The 10795-nt window shown below is 43.5% G+C and overlaps 1 protein-coding gene across 1 annotated transcript; it reads left to right on the top strand.

Moving 5' to 3' along the window:
• Positions 1-459: 459 nt before the first annotated feature.
• LOC111977212 (opsin-5-like) lies at positions 460-5386 on the top strand. Its single transcript, XM_024006572.2, has 5 exons — positions 460-547; positions 2348-2510; positions 2667-2794; positions 2992-3326; positions 3518-5386. Exons 1-5 carry the CDS (start codon positions 460-462, stop codon positions 3992-3994), a joined length of 1191 nt encoding a protein of 396 aa, XP_023862340.1. The 3' UTR covers positions 3995-5386.
• Positions 5387-10795: the final 5409 nt, after the last annotated feature.

The following is a 10795-nucleotide window of genomic DNA, read 5'->3' as shown; positions in this document are numbered from 1 at the left end:
TGTCTCTGCAAATATATTTATTGTAAATACATTTATGGTGCATGGTTTTCAACGGTGTGATTTGGCTTCTATTTGTCTCTCCGGAGCAGTGAAATTAGATTAGCCAGAAAGTAGGGCCCTTTTGAAAAAATATGTTAGGCCAATTCATTCTTTTAAAATCTATGTATTTCCATCTTTTCCCTTTTTTTGCTTATCAAAAGCAGACAACTGTAGAGCTAATAACAACAACAAATAGTGTAGGGAAGCCTTTGTTGCTATGCTACTTTCTCACTTCCATTTTCTGTTCATTTCTCCTCTGATTTTTCCTTTGTCACTCATTCACTGATTATTAAATTAGATGATTCAGAGAGAACTTGTGTCTGTAATTAACTCTGGCAAAAACAACGTAATTACATAATTAATACAATTAACTGCACTACTGTTTTCTGACTAACCGTTACACTCCTCTGTCCTCTCCAGATGGGAAATGCTTCAGACACAACCCTGTTTGTCTCCACAATCTCAAAGGAGCTTGACTTCCTCATGGGCACTTTCTACAGCATATTCTGTGAGTTCCTATTCCCTGTCAATGGGTCAAATTTACTCACTGTTGATCCAGTCCTTACATTTGGGTAAATCTGATTCCAGCTAAGGGGAGCCAGTCACAGCCACATACAGATCAGATAGAAGCGTCAAGGCATTTACCCTCATCCATTCTTAAGAGTACTGTATGATTTTATGCCTGGATATATACCCTGATTTGACATATTCCTAATTCTTCCTCTATGTTTAGGTCTTTATTTACAGTGCATTCTGAAAGTATTCAGACCCCTTCCCCTTTTCCACATTTTGTTATGTTACAGCCTGATTCTAAAATTGATAAAATAATTTCCCCCCACTCAATCTACACACAATACTCCATAATGACAAAGCCAAAACAGGTTTTTCGAAATGTTTGCAAATGTTTTAAATATAAGAAACAAAAATTCATGATTTACTTACAGTTGAAGTTGGAAGTTTACAAACACCTTAGCCAAATACATTTAAACTCAGTTTTTCACCATTCCTAACATTTAATCCTAGTAAAAAGTCCCTGTCTTAGGTCAGTTAGGAACACCACTTTTTTCAAAGAATGTGAAATGTCCTAATAATAGTAAAGAGATTTATTTATTTCAGATTTTATTTATTTCATCACATTCCCAGTGGGTCAGAAGTTTACATACACTCAATTAGTATTTGGTAGCATTGCCTTTAAATTGTTTAACTTGGGTCAAACGTTTCAGGTAGCCTTCCACAAGCTTCCCACAATGAGTTGGGTGAATTTTGGCCCATTTCTCCTGACAGAGCTGGTGTAACGGAGTCAGGTTTGTAGGCCTCCTTGCTCGCACACGCTTTTTCAGTTCTGCCCACAGATTTTCTATATGATTGAGGTCAGGGCTTTGTGATGGCCACTCCAATACCTTGACTTTGTTTTTTTGCCACAACATTGGAAGTATGCTTGGGGTCATTGTCCATTTGGAAGACCCATTTGCGACCAAGCTTTAACTTCCTGATTGATGTCTTGAGATATTGCTTCAATATATCCACATAATTTTCCATCCTCATGATGCCATCGATTTTGTGAAGTGCACCAGTCCTTCCTGCAGCAAAGCACCCCCACAACATGATGCTGCCACCCCCGTGCTTCACAGTTGGGATGGTGTTCTTCAGCTTGCAAGCCTCCCCCTTTTTCCTCCAAACATAACAATGGTCATTATGGCCAAACAGTTCTATTTTTGTTTCATCAGACCAGAGGACATTTCTTCAAAAAGTATGATCTTTGTCCCCATGTGCAGTTGCAAMCCGTAGTCTGGCTTTTTTATGACGGTTTTGGAGCAGTGGCTCCTTCCTTTCTGAGCGGCCTTTCCGGTTATGTTGATATAGGACTTGTTTTACTGTGGATATAGATACTTTTGTACCTGTTTCCTCCAGCATCTTCACAAGGTCCTTTGCYGTTGTTCTGGGATTGATTTGCACTTTTTGCACCAAAGTACGTTCATCTCTAGGAGACAGAACACGTCTTCTTCCTGAGCGATATGACGGCTGCGTGGTCCCATTGTGTTTATACTTGCGTACTATTGTTTGTACAGATGAACGTGTTACCTTCAGGTTCGTTTCAGGTTCTCAAAAATGTCAAAAAAATAGTTTTTGCTTTGTCATTATGGGGTGTGTAGATTGAGGATATTTAAAAAATATATATATATATTTTAGAATAACGATGTAACGTAAAAAAATGTGGAAAAAGTCAAGGGGTCTGAATACTTTCAGAATGCACTGTAGTTATCATTCTCTTTTTTCCCCCTCATATTTCATTCTCTTTCTCTTCTAGGTGTTCTGTCTCTCCTGGGGAATGGCATCTTGCTGCTTGTTGCGTATCGTAAGCGATTGTCCTTGAAGCCGGCCGAGTTCTTCATCATAAACCTGTCCATCAGCGACCTTGGGATGACCCTGTCTTTATTCCCTCTGGCCATTCCCTCAGCATTCGCTCACAAGTATTTGATATTCTTTCTTTCTTCTTGTTCATGGAACAAAAAAACCCTAGGGCATTATCGAGAAATCATCGTTATTCTATGCTGCAATGATAATGACTAAATATCTCAGTGAAAACTTTCTTCTGTCTAACTCTCTTATCTCTCCCCACTGTGTAGGTGGCTGTTTGATGAGATCACCTGTCAGTTTTACGCTATGTGTGGGGTTCTGTTTGGTCTGTGCAGTCTGACCAACCTCACAGCTCTCTCTTCCATCTGCTGCCTCAAAGTCTGCTTCTCTTACTATGGTGAGTTAGATGTCATTGGGATATAATCTAACCTTAATTTTTTGTTGTATGTTAATCTCTGAGATGGTGAAGTAGTCTGTTAAAACTGATGCAATCTAATGTGCCCTTTCGAGATGAATAAAGCACTATTTTATCTTATGTCAAAATGCTAATTTCTCCTCCTTCCTTTTCCCCTCTGTCCCATTTTCCATCCTCAGGCAATAAATTCTCCTCATCCCATGCCTGCTTCCTGGTGGTGGCAGTGTGGTGTTATGCCTCTGTGTTCGCCATCGGTCCCCTGGCACATTGGGGACACTACGGGCCCGAGCCTTATGGCACTGCCTGCTGCATTGACTGGCACGTACCCAACTACGAGCTGTCTGCCCTGTCTTACATCGTCTGCCTGTTCCTCTTCTGCTACGCTCTGCCCTGCACCGTCATCTTCCTCTCCTACACCTTCATCCTGCTGACGGTGCGCGGCTCTCACCAGGCCGTCCAGCAGCATGTGTCACCCCAGACCAAGACCACCAACGCACACGCCCTCATCATCAAGGTCAGAGTATCCCTGTGTCAGCAGTCCAGTTCACAACAACAACAGCTCAGGGATTATGTAATTTTGTGTGTGGTTAGACTTGTATAGTTTGCAGGGTCTGTGCCAAAGTTATAAAGCATTATATCTTGCGACTAAGTCAAGTGATATTGAATATTTATGGCTGTTTATATATTGTGTGTGTTTTTCAACAGTTGTCAGTAGCAGTATGCATCGGCTTCCTGGGTGCATGGAGCCCCTACGCCATAGTGGCCATGTGGGCGGCATTTGGTGACGCCACTCTGGTGCCTCCTACTGCATTCGCCCTGGCGGCCATCTTTGCCAAATCGTCCACCATCTACAATCCTATGGTCTACCTCCTTTGCAAACCAAACTTCCGCAAGTGTCTTTGTCGAGACACATCCACGTTCCGCAATAGGATCTGCAGGGGCAGCCCCCGGCCTGAACAGAAAGACCCATTTGGATCCACATCCCAGAGAAACAACAAGGACATGAGTGTCTCAAACGGACAGCCAGAGAGCCACAGGGCATGTCTGTACTGTGCCGAGGATGGAGCACACTGCCACACAGGGACCACACCCCAGAGGACTGCCCGAATACTGTCAGGCTCCACCTACAGCAATGCGACTATCAGTCAACTCTCTGCTAAACAACAGACTCCTTTCCTCTAGTAGTGAATCAGAACTGTATCCTACCCTAATCATTCAGGCAGGGATGGAGATGGCCATGTGGAAAGACATGGCCAGGATGGGAGACAGTAAAATGGCAAAAAGGATTGGTGGAATTCAGTTAAGCACACAGGGCAAGATGTCAGTATCTGTGAGAGACTGGCCCTTCATGCCTCATCAGCGTTTGCCTCCGCTACAAAACAGTGCATGCATTTTCCTGTGGCCTCCATCCCCCCAAACATACATATGTTTTTAGCTGGCCGAGTTGCTGGTATTGGCGCTTATTTGTGCAATATTTGTTAATGCCTCCATTCCAGATAGCCATTATTGGCATTACAGCAAGCTGCAGCCAGCCTCAGCATCCCTATAGGGAGAGCCTCAGTCCATTCTGTTCTGACCAAGGTCATTGCCAAAGGACCACAGCTTCAAGGTTGGATATTTTGCAAAAAAACATATTTCTTGAAATGTTTTTGTACGTCAGCAGCTGTTGTACTCCGTCTCACTCACCATAGCAAACAAGTTGGTCAATGCAAACAACAAAGAACATTAAGTTGTACAAGATGCCTAAGGACAAAATTGTTAACTGAAATATTTAAATATATTTATAAAAGAGAACATTTATTGTTATAAGTGCAGTGGATTTATCCAGGACAATCACATAGCAAGGAGACAGAACCAAAGGAAATAGGAGCCCAATGATCCCACACATTATGCAATGTTCACATCCGTGTAGTGGGGGCGATATGAAAATCTTATAGCTAATCACTAAACTCGTCTGGTGATACCGTGCCAGTGTAGAGAGAGGCCTTGGCAAAATTTCTCCTGACATTATTTCTAATACATTGTTGATAGTACTGGGCTGTGAAGCAGGCCTTGCTCTGGATTTCCCTTCGGACCATTGTGTTGTTGTGCTGTAGGCTTTGATGTGTATTTGTAATAAGAGAGCATATCCAGGCTATATTTTCATCATGATGTCCTTATTAAAACTGTGAAACAAATATGAGGAAATTGCTTTAATTAGCTAATTTTAGAAACAATATGGAAACTACCAGTCTGGTACGTGGTTATAATTGTTTGAAATGTAAGTCATGTTTCAAAACGGCCAATCAAAATAGGCCTACCTTGTCACAGGTTAGAGGTCATCATGGAGTGTTATCCCTGAGGGTGCCACAGGAGGGCATCCTTATGTTTCTAGTGTCCATGTGAGCCTGATTAGGATTACTGGGTTCACCTAGTTTAGGACTATTTAGGTTCCTCTATGGAACTGGGCCGGTTGCTCAGGCCTCTTGTCTTGTTTTGTGTTGTACTCATGTGCACTTGCTTTGTTGTTTTTTCTGTGAATACTTCAGTAAACATTCTGGATTTACCCTCACCTCTGCCTGCTGTGTTTCTCTGCGTCTGGGTACGAGTTCATACTAGAGTTATTGTCACATACCTGTTCTGATGGGCAGGGAGGTTCAGGCCTGCATGCTGTGGGTCAGGTAAGGTAAAGTCATTATTTGTGACATGACAGATATCATGTGCCGTAGTTTAATGAGATTAGATTAACCATCTCTGTTTTTCAATAACATTTTCACGGCTGCAAACTTTTGAAGAAGGCTTGGCGTGAGATTTGCTGTGTGAATTTCATTGCCCTAGACGGAAAATGTTACTGTTTTAAAGCTAATTCCCTGCAATTCTACATATTTTGACATGGCTTAGACGTATGACCAGGATGGGAAAAAAATAAAAAAAAATAAACCACAGGTCAGGTGTATTCAGGATTCTTTAAACATTAAATGTTTGCCTCCCCTGAAGTGCTAGGTGTTTTAAAATGTTCTTGTTATAAAAACACATTTCTCAAATCACCAAACCTCCAAAAAAAAAATCAAATGAATATTAATAATCAGGTGGTTTATTCCTACTAGTTGAATATCCTTGCCATCGTCTTACTCTACATAGACACAATGTGATGTGTCTGCTGCCTTTTCGTTGTCACCGCCTAAACGCCAATCACCAAAATGAGGGGACTAATGCAAGTGTTGATTAAATCGACTTTAAATCGATTAATTCCACTACCTTGACCCTATCTGCTCCTGCACCATGCCAACGACCAGGGAGAATGGGACACCACCACTCAACACACCCTGTAACTCGTCTGAAGTCAAATCTTGTATACCCAAACACATCTCTGCAGCTGCCACCACAACATCAATTTTCTGTGATTTACGTTCCATTTCTGCAGTACAGTTGATGACCATTGCTATGAACGCTAAGAAGCCAACCTTACTGAAGCATATATCACTCGTTGGCCTATCCCTCTGTGCTGGCACAGATTTACTACTCACCCTTGACCCATCGTCCTCTACTTTCTTCACTGCCTCAGCATACTACATGTTCTTCACTACTCTGACTCTAGCCACCTCAACCTGTCTCTCGCACCGGACACATCCGATCCCCAGCCACATGGGCACACCTTCAGTTGACACATACATCTTTATCCACCGAAACTACACAATCCTCTGTCCCATACCCTCCTGCACACTTCCCACATCTTGGAATCTCCTTCCTACACACTGCTGTGACATGACAATAAACGTTGCAAGATTAACAGCTGTTATTGTGTGACTTCTAGTGGTGTAAAGTACTTAAGTAAAAATACTTGAAAGTACTACTTAAGTAGTTTTTTGAGGTACAATTGGGTACTTTTTCCACCACTGCCTGTATCAACATGACTGAATATAAAATGTTCCTGTTAGGATGGTTAGCGTTCCCGGTCGATGACCGTTTTCCATTAATTGCCTATGGCAATCTCTGTTAAGCAGATCCAAGAGCAGTTCATTCCAATAGTGACAATTTAACCTTCGCTAATTTAACCTTCATCTGCTGTCGACATCACGATACAATTTGAGAGCATTAGTTAGCTCCAAAAGCTGTGAATCCTAAAATATGATAGACATAAAATACATTATTCTGACAGGTGCTAGGGAGAAAATCAAATAAAATGTTACTTGTCACGTGCCGAATAAAACAGGTGTAGACGTTAACGTTGTAAGCCCTTTTCCAACAATGCAAATCAAATCAAAAATCACATTTTATTTGTCACATGCGCCGAATACAACAGATGTTAGAGTGAAATGCTTACTTACTGTACAAGCCCTTAACCAACTTAGCAGTTTAGAAAAATAAAAGTAACAAGTAATCAAAGCGCAGCAGTAAAATAACAATAGTGAGGCTATATACAGGGGGTACCGGAACAGAGTCAATGTGCGGGGGCACAGGTTAGTCGAGGTAATTGAGGTAATATGTACATGTAGGTAGAGATATTAAAGTGACTATGTATAGATAATAACAGAGAGTAGCAGCAAAGTAAAAGGGGGGGGGGGGGTTGCAAATAGTCTGGGTAGCCATTTGATTAGATGTTCAGGAGTCTTATGGCTTGGGGGTAGAAGCTGTTTAGAAGCCTCTTGGACCTAGACTTGCCGCTCCGGTACCGCTTGCCATGCGGTAGCAGAGAGAACAGTCTATGACTAGGCTGGCTGGAGGCTTTGACAATTTTTAGGGCCTTCCTCTGACACTGCATTGTATAGAGGTCATGGATGGCAGGAAGCTTGGCCCCAGTGATGTAGTGGGCCGTACTCACTACCCTCTGTAGTGGCTTGCGGTCGGAGGCCGAGCAGTTGCCATACAAGGCAGTGATGCAACCGGTCAGGATGCTCTCGATGGTGCAGCTGTAGAGGATCTGAGGACCCATGCCAAATTTTGTCAGTCTCCTGAGGGGGAATAAGCTTGTCATGCCCTCTTCACAACTGTCTTGGTGTGCTTGGAACATGTTAGTTTTTTGGTGATGTGGACGCCAAGGAGCTTGAAGCTCTCAACCTGCTCCACTACAGCCCTGTCGATGAAAATGGGGGCGTGCTCAGTCCTCCTTTTCCTGTAGTCCACAATCATCTCCTTTGTCTTGATCACGTTGAGGGAGAGGTTGTTGTCCTTGCACCACGCGGTCAGGTCTCTCACCTCCTCCCTATAGGCTGTCTCGTCATTGTCGGTGATCAGGCCTACCACTGTTGTCATCGGCAAACTTAATGATGGTGTTGGAGTCGTGCCTGGCCGTGCAGTCATGAGTGAACAGAGAGTACAGGAGGGGGCTGAGCACGCACCCCTGAGGGGCCCCCGTGTTGAGGATCAGCGTCCATAGCTTAGTCCATAGCTTAGTCCCAGGGTCCATAGCTTAGTGATGAGCTTTGAGGGCACTATGGGGTTGAACGCTAAGCTGTAGTCGATGAATAACATTCTCACATAGGTGTTCCCTTTGTCCAGGTGTGAAAGGGCAGTGTGGAGTGCAATGGAGATTGTGGATCTGTTGGGGCAGTATGCAAATTGGAGTGGGTCTAGGGTTTCTGGGATAATGGTGTTGATGTGAGCCATGACCAGCCTTTCAAAGCACTTCATGGCTACAGACGTGAGTGCTACGGGTCGGTAGTCATTAAGCAGGTTACTTTAGTGTTCTTGGGCACAGGGACTATGTTGGTCTGCTTGAAACATGTTGGTATTACAGACTCAGACCGGGAGAGGTTGAAAATGTCTGAAGACACTTGCCAGTTGGCCAGCACATGCTCGGAGTACATGTCCTGGTAATCCGTCTGGCCCTGCAGCCTGTGAATGTTGACCTGTTTAAAGGTCTTACTCAGATTGGCTGCAGAGAGCGTGATTACACAGTCGTCCAGAACAGCTGATGCTCTCATGCTTGTTTCAGTGTTACTTGCCTTAAAGCGAGCATAGAAGTAATTTAGCTTGTCTGGTAGGCTTGTGTCACTGTGCAGCTCTCGGCTGTGCTTCCCTTTGTAGTCTGTAATAGTTTGCAAGCCCTGCCACATAAGACGAGCGTCGGAGCCGGTGTAGTACGATTTGATCTTAGTCCTGTATTGATGCTTTGCCTGTTTGTTGGTTCGTCGGAGGGCATAACAGGATTTCTTATAAGCTTCCGGGTTAGAGTCCCGCTCCTTGAAAGCGGCAGCTCTACCCTTTAGCTCAGTGCGGATGTAGCATGTAATCCATGGCTTCTGGTTGGGGTATGTACGTACAGTCACTGTGGGGACGACGTCATCGACGCACTTATTGATGAAGCCAGTGACTGATGTGGTGTACTCCTCAATGCCATCGGAAGAATCCCGGAAACATATTCCAGTCTGTGCTAGCAAAACAGTCTTGTAGCTTAGCATCTGCTTCATCTGACCACTTTTTTTTATTGACCGAGTCACTGGTGCTTCCTGCTTGAATTGTTGCTTGTAAGCAGGAATCATGAGGATAGAATTGTGGTCAGATTTGCCAAATGGAGGGCGAGCTTTGTACTTTTACCCCTACCTACATGTACATATTACCTCAACTACATGCGTCTCTGCGGAGTAAAGGTGGTCTCGAGTTTTTTCCCCCTCTGGTTGCACATTTAACATGCTGGTAGAAATTAGCAACTTAAAATGTAAGAAAATTTGTAAATAAAAATAGTGACACAATAAATAACAATAACGAGGCTTTATACAAGGAGTAGCGGTACCGAGTCAGTGTGCAGGGGTACGAGGTAGTTGAGGTAATATGTACATGTAGGTAGGGGTAAAAGTGACTAGGCAATAGTAGCAGCAGCGCCTGTGGAGAGTGAAAGTGTGTGTATGTGTGTGGCATCAATATGCCTGTGTGTTTTGTGTGTGTGAGCATATGTAGTGTGTGTGTGTAGGAGTATCAGTGTGTTAGGTTCTGGGTTAAACTTGGAACATTGTTATACTAGAGACATGATACATCAGGGGTAATACTATAGTATCTGAGGAGTGATAGAGACTGGTTTTTACATCAGAAGTTAATGGTTATCTGTAGGGGCCAGATGGCTTTGGAATGTGCTGGGTGGAGGGGAGGCAGTCACGGGAGTGCTATAGGTGATACGGGTGGAGAGCTTTGGGTTATAGGCTGACTACATCGCTCGCGTCGCGTGCATTGCAAAATAAATTTTGAAATCTATATTATTCAATTATTGCACCCACACTGCTCGCGCGCACCAACGAGTGTCTGCGTTGCCAAGGGCTTAAAAAGAAGTCAGTTCTATTTCTGACGCAGATCGCGCTGCAATTCCTGCCTCTCCCATCTCCTCATTGGTTTATAGAAGCAGATACCCACGTGCCATCTCCTCATTGGTTATACCCACGAGGGTGACTGTAAGATGAACAAGGTCAGTGGCGGTAATGCATCTAATTTATGAAAGTTGCCAATCGCAATATTAAGTCAAGAGAAGAAAAAGCCTGGAAGGAGGAGAGATGACTAGAAACGATTCGGTTGACTGTTTTATGTGTGGATTAATTGGCGGAGTAGAGGACCTTGTGCATTTCAGGTAAAGTAACTCTATGTTTATATCCCAGGACACATTAGCTAGCAACAGCAAGCTAGCTAAAAAGGACAAATTAGCTAGCAAGTGCAAGCTAGCTAGCTAAATTGCCATAAATGTTTAATGCTTTTCGACCTGTCCCCAAATTAATATATTTGGTTCAGAGTTTGTTTTGATATTTTAACCTGCCTGTTGTGATCGCGTTTGGTGTGGGGGGACAAAATACATTTATGCACGGTGGTGCACTCGCACAACCGGTTTGGGTTCCATGTTAGGCATCAAGGGCGTTGAGGTCAGGTCAGGTCACCTTAAGGGAGAAGGAACGGTTTATAATCCCATGACTTCGTCTTCCTGTCGAACCATAAAATATGTAAGGGATGGAGAGAAGGAGCAGTGCCTAAATTGGAGTATATATACACTTGTGTTGGTAGAAACATGTTTTGTCTGAATGCAGC

Source organism: Salvelinus sp. IW2-2015, linkage group LG17 (genome assembly GCF_002910315.2).
Source record: "Salvelinus sp. IW2-2015 linkage group LG17, ASM291031v2, whole genome shotgun sequence".
Taxonomy (NCBI): domain Eukaryota; kingdom Metazoa; phylum Chordata; class Actinopteri; order Salmoniformes; family Salmonidae; genus Salvelinus; species Salvelinus sp. IW2-2015.
Note: the sequence above shows the minus strand (reverse complement) of the source record. Positions and strands in the feature narration are given on the sequence as shown.

Bases quoted from the DNA above. Each gene is read 5' to 3' on its own strand.
- LOC111977212 (XM_024006572.2), top strand. From the start codon at position 460: ATGGGAAATGCTTCAGACACAACCCTGTTTGTCTCCACAATCTCAAAG. The intron at 2,511-2,666 runs GTATTTGATATT...CCCACTGTGTAG, and splicing joins CCCTCAGCATTCGCTCACAA to GTGGCTGTTTGATGAGATCA. The intron at 3,327-3,517 runs GTCAGAGTATCC...GTTTTTCAACAG, and splicing joins CACACGCCCTCATCATCAAG to TTGTCAGTAGCAGTATGCAT.